The 15,629-nt window shown below is 33.5% G+C and overlaps 1 protein-coding gene across 1 annotated transcript in view; it reads left to right on the top strand.

The window, feature by feature from the left end:
- Window positions 1-11,375, top strand: part of LOC123543482 (fibrillin-1-like) — a 77,740-nt gene extending 66,365 nt beyond the window's left edge. The window contains exons 30-39 of the mRNA XM_053532100.1: window positions 133-221; window positions 368-453; window positions 958-1,286; window positions 1,607-1,741; window positions 2,365-2,446; window positions 2,668-2,729; window positions 3,333-3,417; window positions 4,142-4,288; window positions 6,188-6,539; window positions 8,588-11,375. Coding sequence (XP_053388075.1) covers window positions 133-221; window positions 368-453; window positions 958-1,286; window positions 1,607-1,741; window positions 2,365-2,446; window positions 2,668-2,729; window positions 3,333-3,417; window positions 4,142-4,288; window positions 6,188-6,539; window positions 8,588-8,680 — 1,460 coding nt within the window. The 3' untranslated portion in view covers window positions 8,681-11,375. The remainder of the gene's footprint in view (window positions 1-132; window positions 222-367; window positions 454-957; window positions 1,287-1,606; window positions 1,742-2,364; window positions 2,447-2,667; window positions 2,730-3,332; window positions 3,418-4,141; window positions 4,289-6,187; window positions 6,540-8,587) is intronic.
- The last annotated feature ends 4,254 nt before the right edge of the window (window positions 11,376-15,629 follow it).

The following is a 15,629-nucleotide window of genomic DNA, read 5'->3' as shown; positions in this document are numbered from 1 at the left end:
TTTAAAGTTTGAAAGAAATATCTTCCTTACTTTTGCAGAAATACTAGTTTTCTGTTGAAAGCAAAACCGGGCAATGTTACCAGCCTGCTAAATGAAAACAATTAAACATTTTTGTTAATTATCTTTTCACAGGTCAGTATCAGTATGTGTCTTCAATGAGTTTTACAGTTGTTGGAAATGTAGTTGATGTTGCTAAAGTTCAAGCAGCCCTACAGAAACAGGTACAGAATATCTACACATTTAGTTTTACAAATAACCTGTCTTATACAGTATTAACCATTATAACTAATATAACAATGAATGCTTCCACACACAATACGTGCTTATATTTATATCAGTGTTAATTGAATTAAACAATTTTATTTAGATACAAGAAATGTATATGCAGACATTGAATGACGATTCCGTTTGGATAGAAATAATAAAGATACATGGTCTTCAAGGTGCAGAAAGGTAAATATGCCAATGTTATTTCATAATTGTATCATCTAAAATGTAAGTTAAATGAAAAAGGAAATCTGTTCTGTTCCATTACTGAGGTTCAGTTAACCGGACAGACACTATATTTTTCTTGCCGATGCTAATTAATGGAAAAGGTCGTCTTTAAAAGAAGTAAAACTAACAACAATCTTTAGTAGGTGATGTATATCTAATAGATAGGCAAAAGAACAACATAAATGAGCTATACTACCGTCAAATTACTAAAAAGGAATTTATAAAAAGATCCGTACATACCCGCCCTATTGCTCTGTTACACTATTTTCTTATGACATGTCACCCTATTTTAGTTGTTAATAATACTTTAAACAGTTTGTATTGCCATTTTGATATTATGTATAATTAAAACAATTATATTGCTAAAATCTTTATTAACATACCCTAACAATGTTAGGGTAAATGTTACTATTTGATGTTAGCGTAGATACGCTTGTAAGAGCTGCGATTCTTCTTTTTCAGACGAAAACGCGCACCTACTCGTGATATTTCTGCAGAATACATAATACATACTGCAGAAAAAAAGAACGAGACTGAACTGCAAGAAGTTGAGAAAGTATACAAGGAACAAAAATGTGGCAACGGAACAAATAACTGCCAGGCTGAAGACATAGGTGGAGTCAGTATGGTATTTAATTCGGTGCTTGTATTAAATGACTCTGCAATATGCAATACCACAAGAAACCATTGCAATGAAAAATTATCTACGTGCTCCAGTGACGAAGGGAAGCTAGAATGCCTTTGTAATAAAGGCTACGAGAAGAAGAACACAAACTCTTTACAATGTTTTGGTATGTCAGTCTTTAATATGAAGCAGCTGGAGTTATCTGTTTAAAATAAACCTATAATAACTTTACGTACCTAAACTTGGGAAAAGGTTAACGTTTTATTTTTTTTTTGTGTTAAACTTATTAGAACATATTGGATCAAACCGAACTATTTCGTTGCTTCGTTGTATGTTACTTTTCAAAATGATATTTTTATAGATTTTATTTCCATCCTATTGAACATTAAATATAAATGGTGTTCTTTTAAAAGAACATTTGAATCAATTAACTAATAGATTACCTTCTCTGCAATTTGCATAAATCATCATACACAATTTCAACAGATAAAGATGAATGTCTAAGTGCAGACGTATGTCCAAAAGGAGAGAAGTGTAAGAATACTGTAGGTTCTTGGGATTGCTCGTGTCAAAAAGGACTGAAGGCAATCGAAACTGAGACTGGCAAAAAAGAATGTATAGGTAACTGTCATAACAGTAAATGCATGCTATTTTACAAGATAAGTCTTCAGAGAGCCGCGAAGTTTTATTCTAAAACAAAATGCTCAAAATACACAAAACTTCGATAAACTTGTGGTTATTATAAATCACAGTGTATGTATAACTTTCATTCTGATTTCTTTGTCTAGTTCACTATGATGATATAGTCTACTTATGCTGCATGAGTGTAGAGAATTTATAAAAATTCAGTTGCAAAATATTTCATTGGAAGATATTTCCTTTTAGGCGTTGTAATATTTATGGATTGATCGCAATTCTATTCCTACCCTTAATCCAAGGATGCATTGTACAATTACTGAAGTTTCATAACAAATGTCTGAAAATGTGGCCGTCGCAACTTTACAATATATCCGTTGTTTGGTATGTTCTATGTTCGATAACGTATTTTCAGGTATTCGTCATAGACTTAACATTTGATAATAAGAATGCAAAGTATGAATAATATCTCGTTTTATTGATCCGACATTGTAAACTCATTATATGTTCAAATATATGTATTATATATAAAGTAAATCAATAAAGAACTTCAAAGCTATCAATGTATCTAAATGACATGAGCTGAATGCGTTCTACTTACTTTGTAGACCCGTGTATAAAATCAAATATGAAGTGCTTTATTTCATCATCGTGTACGCCTTTTGACAACGAGGATGGCTATATCTGCGGGTAACATTTTATCTATAGTAAACGACCAGACTCTGTTTAAATATTAGTTGTTAGTTCCCACTCTCCCCTAACCCCCTGGTTATTTAACTTCAGTTAGTCAATACGCATTCGTTACATAAATAAAATACCCATTCATAAACTAGCTTCAACCTTTACATCAATCATGCAGAATTTACAAGTTAGAATGAGTTGTACATTCTACAAGAGTATATACATTACAGATGCGAAAAGGGCCGCAAGGGAAAGTACTGTCAGGAAATTGACCATGACTTCAAAGAATCAAGTACGTAAGCCAACAAAATGAGCCGCAATTAAATTTTATGGCATTTTCAGATACATGTTAAATGTATCAAATATTTTGGCCAACCTTGCTATCAAAACTGCTAGAGATATCCGTTTGCTATCTTTCACTAAAATATTTTATCTTCAAATATTTACTTCAAAGGTATAAAATCCTATTCAAATGTACTTAACTTACAAATCATATAAACAAAGTTTGCATACAGAGCTACATTCATAATTAAATGTCATGTGTCAACAGTTGAGTGTTAAAAACATAGCCAATGCTTTTATTGCGGTACACATTTTTGCTGTGTATGTAATACTGGTACCTGTATATAATATCTACTATTTGAAACTAAATGCATAGTACAGTTAACGCACACAAATTTATCTAAAGTCAATATGAACATGATGAAGCGATTATAATATATATATATCGTTTTCAAAAGAAAAAATATAGATGTTTTTTTTTTTGGAAAACCAAATGTGGGTCTAATATACATTGGAGATTTCTTTTAAATAAGATTTAAACAGTTTCCAGACAGTTGATACTTTAAATAACTGATGCTTTAGTTTCATTATAACACGTTTATCTTTTATACAGAGCAGCAGACAACTTTAATTGCTGTGGGAAGCAGTCTGGGTGGATTGGTATTAATACTTACTGCTGTTGTCCTTGCCGTTTGTCGGTAAGGCTTGATTGAGCAAATAATTCAATGTCGATATGTCTTTTGAATTGTAAATTTTAACGTTTCCAAAACAGTCAAGTGTAAACAATTGATTCGTTTTATCTTTGCCAGGTTTTACAGTAATTTTATGAGTTCATGTTATATTTGTTAAACCTTTGTATACCTTTTAAAACATGTATTTATCAGAAAACAAAACAAAATGTTTTTACTTTGAAAAATTAATGTTTTTATTTAAAATTTAATAGTTTGTTTGTGGAAGTTTACTGTTGTATATGTGCTGCTTGACCAGCAAAAAATGAAACATTTTACCTTGATGTTAATATAATCGGTCTACCTGGCCCAGTGTTTAAGGCGTCCGTCCCGGGATCAGGAGATGGAAGGTTCGAATCCCATGAAGGGCGTTCGTCCGGAGGATGCTTGTCATTGAACTCGCTCCGAAAAGGCCTATTTGTGAGCCGCGAGCTAGTTAAATAAATGGTTGCCGACTTTTATCTACCTGGCGCCTGGCAAAATTGTAGGAGGTGGGGTAATTTATACGCACAAGAAAGGTGTCTCATAAGCCGCATTGGATGACACTTTCAATAGGAGTGACACTATAATAAACAAGACCTTTACCTTATAATCCAATCAGAAGCCTCACAAAACGAAGTGTGTGCGTTATAACAATTTAATACATAAATCTACATGTGCAAGCATATATATGTTAAGTAATTCTATTTAATAGATCGCGAACAGGGAAGATAAAAGAAGCAGAAAAGATCTCCATGAGGCATATGGACACAAATGGTTTTAAAAGTTTTGACGATTCGTATCTTACTAACCAGTACATGAGAGATAGGGATGATGGAGTTGGATCTTTCTATAGTCATAGGTAGATTTTGATAGCGTTAAACCCACAATGTATCTACACAGACCACATAATAATAGTGGTTATATCTCCAAACGACAACGGTTTTCAAACACTGTACACTTTAATTAAAGCCATTTATCATTTATAACATGTAAATATTACTTCTAGTTCAACCCAATAACCAGCGGTATTGCATTTTGACGAATATCAGTTATTGTTAAGGTCATTTTCATTCGATTCCGATTACAGAAAATAAAATGCTTCCATGAACATTGAAGTAAAAGGATATGTTCAATAAGTATACTATAGTATTAATTTTACTTTTCTAAATAGGTAAAAAGTAAAATACACATTTACAAACATAAAACAAATATATGAGTGGAAAATATGTTAAATTGCAACTTTATTCATTAACAAATAGATCTTTTTGATTGGTTTTAACCTTACATTGACACATTGACTGTCCGGCTTTAGTTTTGGAGGAAAACTGAAGGTGCACCTCCGTGCATAATTTCCTCACGGGAGGCCATCTGGGTAGAACCAACACCCTTCCGTAAGCCACCTGGATGACTTCCTCACATGAAACAAAACTTTTACTAATATCCAAAAATGCTGCATCATTAAATAAAATGTTGAAAGCCGAGAGCAATGTCCAATATTACATTCTATAAGCATGCTTTCTCTTGTCAGTTTGTGTGCGTGATACGTATTCACATTTTAGTGTAACTATCTATAAATCTTACTTAAACTGTTTTTCAGAAGAATGTTACGTTGGTAGGTAATATTTTGTTGGAAGATTGCTTAGATTGTCAACTTGTTATATCTACCATGTGGCTAGTTTACTCAATACAGATACACATATTTATTTGATTGACAGTGATCAGATAAATAGTGTATATAGATAGTTGTTCGTGTAAAAAATACATTATTGCATACAACACTGAATAAATAAAAGTTAAAGTAGGGATTCGGAAATTTATTGTGTGTTTACCACAGACGTGAAAGCAAGACTTTGTGTTATACAGACATGTGCTTAATGTGATTTTTTTCAGTCAAATGAGACCGATTTACATTTTTATTTTATGATTAAACATGAATATACCTTCTCTGACACGATTATTAACCCTTAGCCTGCTAGCGACAAGTGATTCTGCCTTTGCGGCCAGTGCAGACTAAGATCAGCCCCCACATCCATGCAGTCTGAACATGGTCTGCACTGTTCGCCATTCAGCCAGTATCTTTTTGGTGAGTACCCCATTTAATAGTTAATGGTACTGTTCAAACTGAAAGATGGACAAGTTTATTTTAGCAATTTAGCAGACTAAGGGTTAGATAATCTTATAATCCAACGCCTGATACAAATATCAAAATAGAAAAAAGTGGAAACTTCACAGGTCGCTCAACACGACAGAAAAGAAAATGTTGCAGGCTCGGTTTGATTGAGCCTGTTCATGGACGGTAGTGGAAATGCATGCTACCGTCCACGCCCTCTAGCCCCGGGTTGAGCAGAACTCAACATTTACACATGTTAAAAGTACGAAAAAAATTTAGAGACATCCGCAGATGTATTCAAACGGCGGTGAACATGGAACCTTCAATGATACACGTGTTGAGGCGTGTAATTCCATGAAGAGCGGCGTTTGGTCCCCAGATAAAATAATGGGTTTGCCCCAAACGAGAAAACAATGGGCAGAACTAAACAAACTGGAATTTAGGAAGGGGATCTGAGGTTATGGAGCCTGCGTATCACAGGAACTGTCAAAAGACAAAGTTAAAAAGCAGGCACCGTATCCAAGGGGTGATTATACAATACCCAAGGCTATGAAAGCGGGAGTATTAGAACCACCCAGGCCGAAATGGTCATGTCAAGCATGTGTATTAGAAACAAATGACGGTACCTCAATTTTTGTATCATTTCAGGCTATCAAACATATCTTTGCCGTATGCACAAGAAAATTATGAAAACCGCAATGATTACCTTCGTAAACCTCATAGACTACCGAGGCCTAGCTTTCACGGCTCTATGCCAAACCTGGCGAATGATGATGCACATTTTAATCGCTTTGACAACCGACGATATTCGGTTGAAGAGCCAAGAAGGGTTTCAAGTTACAACCGAGATTTGGACTCAAATTACGATATGGACTGGAGAGCTCCGAGAAACAGTATGAATGGTCGAAGATCTCCATCCCCCGATTACAGAAGGCCAATGTCACCGAGGCCGGATTATCATCGAAGAGAAAAACTGAATAGATCTAAGGACAGCGGAGTGGTAAGAACATAACTTACATCTTAATATGTAAATGGTTACCCTAAATGCTGATACTTATCTTACATAATCTGGGTGACATGCTTTTATCTGAGATTTACATTTCAAATGGAATATATAGAAAGATTATTGGGTTACTGACTTTCTTGATAATAACCAATTTAAGATTTTATGGTATACAAAACTCAAGCAATAAATGAAATTTATATACTTTTATATGTTTTATTAGCTCACCTGTCACATAGTGACGAGGTGAGCTTTTGTGATCACCCTGCGTCCGTCGTCCGTCGTCAGTCCGTCCGTCCGTCCGTCAACAATTTCTTGTCTGCACGATAATGGTTTCATTTATGATTTTATTTTAACCAAACTTGCACACAACTTGTATCACCGTAAGATCTCGGTTTCTCTCTTGTACTGGCCAGATCCCATTATGGGTTCCAGAGTAATGGCCCCTGAAAGGGCCAAAATCAGCTATTTTGTCCTTGTCTGCACAATAGCAGCTTTATTTATGATTTGATTTTTACCAAACTGGCACACAACTTGTATCACCATAAGATCTTGGTACCTTTCTTGAACTGGCCAGATTCCATTATGGGTTCCAGAGTTATGGCCCCTGAAAGGGCCAGAATTAGCTTTTTTGACCTTGTCTGCACAATAGCAGCTTCATTTATGATTTTATTTTAACCAAACTTGTACACAACTTGTATCACTATAAGATCTTGGTTCCTTTCTTGAACTGGCTAAATTCCGTTTTGGGTTCCAGAGTTATGGCCCCTGAAAGGGCCAGAATTAGCTATTTTGACCTTTTCTGCACAATAGCAGCTTCATTTATGATTTGAATTTAATCAAACTTGCACAAAACTTGTGTTGCCATAAGATCTCAGTTCCTTTGTTGAACCGGCCAGATCCCCTAATGGGTTCCAGAGTTATGGCCCCTGAAAGGGCCAAAAGTAACTATTTTGACCTTGTCTGCACAATAGCAACTTCGTTTATGATTTGATTTTAACCAAACTTGCACACAACTTGTATCACCACATCATCTTGGTCCTTTCTTGAACTGGCCAGATTCCTTCATGGGTTCTACAGTTATGGCCCCTTAAAGGTCCAAAATTGGCTATTTTGGCTTTCGAAGCCATATAGAGACTTCATTTATGGTTTTATTTCATACAAACTTCCAAAATATCTTCAGCAACAATAAATCTTGGATTCCATGACAAATCAGATCCAGTCGTAGTTTCCAGAGTTATTTTATATCTGATTACCTCCCCTGATTGTAGTCAAAATTGATTTATATCAGTAAGTAGTTATAGGACTTATTTGAAATGTCATTATTGTCATTAGTTGGACTGAGCCAATCAGGGTAGATAACTATGGACTGATTTTATGTCAAATTACCTCCCTTTATTTCAAATTAAAATGGGTATATCTCTGTAACTAATGAAGATACTGATCTGAAATTTCATTTATGTCAACAGATGTATTGGGCAGATCCTTCTTTAGTTCACTTACAATAATTTTCGTTTTAATTACTTCCCTTTTACGTAACTATAAATAACTTATTTTAGTAACTTTTTTATTAATGGCCGTAGGGAAAAACCAAGACCACTTTTCTGTGGTACAACATGGATGGTACCTCCAGGTTTTAGGTGTATTTTGACATATCTGTATCTTGTAAGAACTTTGTTTTTCTTTTTGGTTAAATTTCTTTCCTTTGTTGTTCCTGTCCTTTGGACTTAGATATTTTTTCTGAGGACCTTGTTGTCCTCAAGTGCAATGATAACAGGTGAGCGATATAGGGCCATCATGGCCCTCTTGTTTTTTAAAACATACATTATGACATTTTGATTCTTTGGCTCATAGGACTTCAAAACATATAAATGCCCCAAATGGTTTCTGTCCTGTTCAGTATGTCTTTTCTAATATATATTTACAAACTTTATGCATGGAACTCGTCAGAACTATGTTTAATCTGCGAGAATTATTATATCAATGGACATGACATTTCATTATCAAGGTGAAAACAGGAAACGCGTTTATCTATTTGTTTATAGGGTAATGGTTATAGTAGTGGTAGTAACGAATACCGACGACCGGAGAAGAGGAGAGAATACTACTATGGTAACAGACGGAGTACAAACTTCTAGAGACAAACATTGAGATGTTGTGCTTTCAAATGATATAGATGAAAATTGATGTATTTCATAACATGCTCAAGGAAACAAGAGGATATATGGTAACAGTTTTGTACGATGAAAACGAAAAACTAAATACATGATGATGATGCATTAGAGATTTTTGCAGGATGTAAAAGTGATAAATGCAATGAATCAACAGAATATTTCCTAAAAATTAAAATCTTTACACTGCTGTCTTGCAAGTGACAAATAGTCTGCTTTTAGTATAATAGTGTAAAGACATTATTTTTGCAATGGATCAGTATAAGCATTGCGCAAAATATTTTGTAATTAATGTTTCTATGTGCTATGGGTTTATACAACAAAGCAATATAAATTGTTTATAAACGAATGTATGGTGTTGCAACACAATCACGTTGTATGAGTTTTAATTTTAGCTTGGTTTGTTCTGATATAATTAGTATGTAATGTCATAGTTCTTCAAACCATTTTACATTCAAGTTTAGCCGTGGTATGGCACACACTAGATACTATTTAATATAAAAATGTACAAATTGCATCATATTTTGCATATCTCACAATGTATTAATACACAGCCTTTTATGCTTTTCAAGCTACATTTTTGTAGATATAACGTTCTCTAAATGAACACGTGTTCGTTTATTATGATACAAATTGCGTTGCAAAAGATGGTTTCAGAACAATTCATTGATCATGATGTACTGCAGTGAATGCAATCAATACACTGTGTTTGAATGTAGATAGTTTTTAGATGTTAATTGCTTGTATTTGTGGACATTTTATCAGAGTACAGGGTAACACAAAAAAGACACCAAGGTTTAAATGTCTACATATAAAAGCAAACTTTCTTATTTGAACAATTTCTTAGAAAGTCTTCCTTCAGTAGCAAAAACAGAAAGGTGCTATTTTATTTTATAGAATTGTATGTTTGGTGTATTTGCGTCATTTTTGTGTCATATTTTATGGGCATTTGTGCTTCAAACTTATCCCCCATACACACACATAAATATAAATGTTTTGTCATGTTCATTAAAAAATGTTTCATTAAGTTAATTGTAATTGTGAATTTTTGTGCATTTATCGTGTTAGCTTAGTATCGTGTGTTTCTATATATAAGCCTAAGATAACTATAGTATAATGATCTTGTTAAGTTACGGTTCCGTCTGCAAACACAAAACTAAACAGATATGTCTGCAGACACAAGTTGTGTACATAGATTGAGGGTTACAGTAACAAATACGACACAACACAAACACACACGATGTTTTTGCTTTTATTTTTAATGAAATAAATAAAATGAGGAAGCGTTGCTTAATGAAATAGTTATAACAATCGGGATCATTATTAGTGATAGTTAATTCAAGGTGACACGCCATAGCGGAATGTCTCTATTAAAGAAAGATCACACCATTATTGTATGTAAGGCCTATAACATTATTGTATATATAGCCTATTACATTATTGTATATAAAGCCTATTACATTATTGTACGTATACCCTATTATCTTATTAGTTCACCTGAGCACGAAGTGCTCCGAAGTGAGCTTTTGTGATCGCCCTGTGTCCGTCGTCCGTCGTCGTCCGTCCGTCCGTCGTCGTCAACAATTTGACTGTTAACACTATAGAGGTCACAATTTTGGCCCAATCTTAATAAAACTTGGTCAGAATGAATCTTGGACGAGTTCGATATTGGGTTATCTGAGGTTAAAATCTAGGTCACCAGGTCAAATCAAAGGAAAAGCTTGTTAACACTCTAGAAGCCACATTAATGACTGTATCTTCATGATACTTGGTCAGAATGTTAACCTTGATAATCTATAGTAAAGTTCAAATCTGGGTCAGGTGGGGTCAAAAACTAGGTCACCAGGTCATATCAGAGGAAAAGCTAGTAAACACACTAGAGGCCACATTTATGACCGTATCCTAATGAATCTTGGTCAAATTATTAATCTTGATGATCTGTAGGTTATGTTCAAATCTTGGTCAGATGGGGTCAAAAACTAGGTCAACATGTCAAATCAAATGTAAAGCTTTTTAACACTCTAGAGGTCACATTTATGATTATATCTTAACAAAACTTGGTCAGAATATTATTCTTGATTATTTTAGGTCAAGTTTTAATCTGGATCAGGTGGGATCAAAAACTAGGTCACTATGGCAAATTAAAGGAAAAGCTAGTTAACAGTCTAGAGGCCACATCCAAGACCATATCTTAATGAAACTTGGTCAGAATGTTAATCTTGATGATCTGTAGGTCAAGTTTTAATCTGAGTTAGGTGGGGGTCAAAAACTAGGTCACAAGGTCAAATCAAATGTAAAGCTTGTTAACACTCCAGAGGACACATTTATTTTAATATCTGTATGAAACTTATGTTTAAATCTGGATCAGGTGGGATTAAAAGCTAGGTCACCAGGTCAAATCAAAGGAAAAGCTAGTTTACACCGTAGAGGCCACATTTATGACCATACCATAATGAAATTTGGTCAGAATATAATCTTGATGATCTTTAGGTCATGTTCAAATCTGAGTCAGGTGGGTCAAAAGCTAGGTCACCAGGTCAAATCAGAGGAAAAGCTTGCTTACACTCCAGAGGCCACATTTATGACCATACCATAATGAAATTTGGTCAGAATATAATCTTGATGTTTTTTAGATCATGTTCAAATCTGGGTCAGGTGGGTAAAAAACTAGGTCACCAGGTCAAATCAAAGAAAAAGTTTGTTAACACTCCAGAGGCCACATTTATGCCTGTATCTTCATGAAACTTGGTCTGAATGTTAACCTTGATGATCTTTAGGTCAAGTTTGAATCTGGGCATGTGACCTACTGACTTACATGTTTATTTTTTTAGATACAGACTTGAAATTTTGATGGCATGTACAGTTTTGTACACCGATCTTAATACTGACTTCAGTGACCATGAATGTGACATACTGACCTACTTTCTTCAGGTGAGCGATACAGGGCCTTCAGGGCCCGCTTGTTGTATGTATGGACTATTCCATTATTGTATTTATGGCAGATTACATTATTACACTATTTTAGCTGATTCTCCTTCTTCCATAGATCTTATGTTTGTAAATAAGTGATTTATTGATTAATCACGGCTTCGACGGATCGTTGATGAAATGTTTTATCGTTCAAGAGTTTAGACGTTCTAATTAAGCTAAGTATATATGTTGCTCTCACCTATTTCAAAATATATATGTAAAACTGTTTTTAATTAAACTGAATTGTGACAACAGACAGTTCATGTGAATTGTGTTTAATGTTACCGAAATTATTCGAATTATATTGTTTTGTTATATTATATTACAGTTATGTTATTGCCCTAATTCGGAAAGTTTAGTTTTTATGCCATACTTGATAGATTTTTGTTGTGATTAATTTACGAGCAGGCATATGTACATTAATTAATCATCAGTCAGATATTTTTATATTGATTAATCAACGATCAGCCATTTATTTACTGATAAATCAATGTATACATTTAGATGTATTCCCAATGCTGCTCTATATATGCATTTTAATTCAAAAAGATTCGTACCATAGAAATGAAATAAGAGTTTTGCATGACTTGACTGTACAGCGTATGAATGATTTATCTTCTTTGTTTTATATATGATTAGAAATATTTGAAATTGTAGACAACATTTGCTTCTTTATTGCAAGGAAAATATTCCAAAGCAGCATTCCATCCATCTTAATATGTATTGTACATGACATTATCATACGTATTGTATACTATATATACATATAATGATATATTTTATCTAGTTCATTGTCAAATTGATAATTGCATAATATTTCACGCAAAGTTATTATAGTTTAGTTCCTCATCCGTTTAACTGGTATAAAGGGTAATTTTTGAAGTCATTTCCGCATTAGAAACACTGCAATTTTATCATGTCTGCCAAACAACAGCTGCCTTCCTATCAACCTATACTATCATGTTAGTCAAATTCAATTATTTACAATGTTCTCCTTTTAATTTCTAAGTTATGTGTTACTTTGACTATCTAGATTTTTAACAATAAGTGAAATTTGTTAAAGAAATGAGTATTTAATATTCTATTGTAGTACATAACTCATATCTCTGAAGAATTTTGGATTTGTTTCCATTGAAAGGTTCAACTTGTTTTGATCAAATGTAAAAAAATGGTCAGATTCGTAAATATTTCATCGTTGAAAATATTGTGTGATCTCTTTCATGACAAACAAAGCGAATATCTTAATATCTTTAGAATATTAAACAATAAACTAATGAAACTTCAATGACTTAAATATTATCAAAGACACCATGTTTTTGAAAAACGTTTGTAAACAGAATTCTAGCATAAAACCGCTGTTCTTGTCGCTTTTCTGGGGTGTTTTAACAGGAGAGAAAACGTGCGTTAACAGAGAGATTCTCGCGGTCGCGTGCTGATATAACATCGTTTTATATATGCGCGTTCTGTGGCAAAGCGTAAACGTCATTCGGCCCGAAAACGGATAATTCAAAGCAAAATGACATCAACGTAAAAAACAACTCAGACATTCCCGCGCATTTCGTGGGAAATTAATGACGTTGAGAATTAATTTATCAGTTTTTACGCGTTTTATGCTAGAATAGCGTAAGCGCATGTTCTTTTCGTGATATAACATCTGCAAAATCCCTCGGGATTCTGCAGATGCTATAACACGAAAAAACATGTGTTATCCCTACATTTGAACATAGATTTGCTCTTTGGCAATATTATTATCATTTCTTTTGGTGCATTGAAAATAAACTGTTAAATGTTATCATTTTTAAAGCTGCTGGTCGGTTGTCCAATTCGTGCATTTAATTTCTATGAAGTATGTCCGTTTCACACTATGGATCATCAGTTGTAGATATTGAAATTATATTTCAAACATGAGATTTTATCATATAGTGTTGGGTTGGTTTTACAACGCACAAAAAGTGCATGCTATTTAGCGCTAAACAGGAACAAACATTTTGGTGTCACATCTCATTTACATTGAATTCTAACACGTTCCGATTTATTTCGCTATAAAACAAAAAAAGACTCAAACTGTATGTTATTATGCAACAAACAGTCAGTTTGTATGTCCCAGTAATTACATCACCGTGTCAAACGTCATAGCAACGCACAGTAAAAGAAAACCACACAAAACGGGCAATTGTTTCAAAAATGTAGAAAATATACCTTGATAACCTGTTAAAATCGTTATAGTATTTCTACAACTGTTAAAGTGATTTGCTCTATATTAAGATCATTGTTCGTCGTTCACACTAATTATCATATCACTTGGGCTACGCCCCTTTGATATAATTCTGTCGCATCGGAACTTTAAACAATGATTATATTCAACGACAATCACTGTTTTAACTATATTTGTTCTTAACTAAACCTATGAGGTTTGAATTCAAAACATTTATAGCAGTGGTGTCATTTATTTCTTCATACGCAAAACCTCATGTACATGGTATAATTTGACTAAGATCAGGATATATTTTTATGTACACTATACTAAATGATATTATGTGACTAAATTCCAAACAGTATTAAATTTTGTTCAATTCTAAATATATACATAACAGTATCAGTTATGAAATAGATTTATGCATGTATAGCTCTATACATTTTGTCTGAACTAATTGTTAATTTTGAAAATATTTATATGTATATTCGCGATTCTATAGCCAACTCAGAATTATTTTAATATATTTACATAATTTGTTTGATTTTTTCTTTAAAAATTAATGACGTTTAGTCAATACACGTCTATGGCGTATAATACGACAGTTCTGATGCCTTTTCAAAGAATTTTTTTGCATAAAATATGGTACTATGCATTTTTTTCTCTTTCAAAATCTTTTAAGTTGCATAACTATTTTAGGAGGTCAAACTATGTAATGATATGCAAACATATTTTATAAATAACTCTTACTGAGGTACATTTGGTTGCTAGTTAATTGAAGAGAGAAAGAACCATACGTTGGAATGGAGTTTCTTTATGAATAATTCAGTACATATTTATGTAAAGCGTTTCTTTATCAATTGTATTCTATGTTTATGTTAATCTTAGTTCCTTCCGCTATGGCGCTTAACATAAGTTGTACATATATGTTAAAAAGCCTCAATAAATGTTATGAATTCATTAAGAATATGGGAGCTAAGGAAAGTGTTTATGATAGTCGTCTTTCGGATTTGGCTTTGTTCAATGTAGGCAATAGGAATTGGCAGTTGTTACTTAACCATATTTTTAACAGTTTTAACAATGCAATTTGTTCTAATTAGGTGCAATCATATCTCTTTTAGTCAAATACTGTACTTATAGTTTGTAACTATGTGTTCACTTGAATAAATATCTTTGTATCAGTCTTTGTGTTTGCTATGAAATAAAATATTCTCTTTAAATCCCCCTAGTTATATTATGTTTGACTCCACTTAGTTACATTTGGTCTCATTTCAGCTCAACTACATTCATCTTAACTCAATTTAGTTACATTCGGCTTAAATCTACTTGGTTACATTCTTCTTAACTTAATTCGGTTACATTCGACTTTACTCAGTTTAATTCCTCTTACCTACACTTGGTTTTATTCTTCTTAACTCTGCTCAGTAACATTCGTCATAACTCCATACAGTTACATGCTTCTTTAATCTACGTAGTCTTTACTCGGTTCTATTCCTCCTAACTTTGCCCAGTTGCATTCTAGGGGGCGTGGGCAGTGTTGCATTTTCCATTACTGCTCATGAACTGACTCGATCAAACCGAGTCTGCAATTTTCACTGTTTGCCTTGTTTTCGGTGCTTCCGAGGGATCTACTTTCCAGATTTTATTTACTTCACAACAACGGGTGTTAAGTGCTGTGTGGCGGCCGTAAAAAGTCGCCCCGACTTCATCTCAGTGTTGTTATAATTTCTGGTTCTTCGGGATCATTGATTT

The sequence above is a fragment of the Mercenaria mercenaria genome, chromosome 19 (genome assembly GCF_021730395.1).
Source record: "Mercenaria mercenaria strain notata chromosome 19, MADL_Memer_1, whole genome shotgun sequence".
In the NCBI taxonomy this organism is placed as follows: domain Eukaryota; kingdom Metazoa; phylum Mollusca; class Bivalvia; order Venerida; family Veneridae; genus Mercenaria; species Mercenaria mercenaria.
This window is presented reverse-complemented; position numbering and strand designations above follow the sequence as displayed.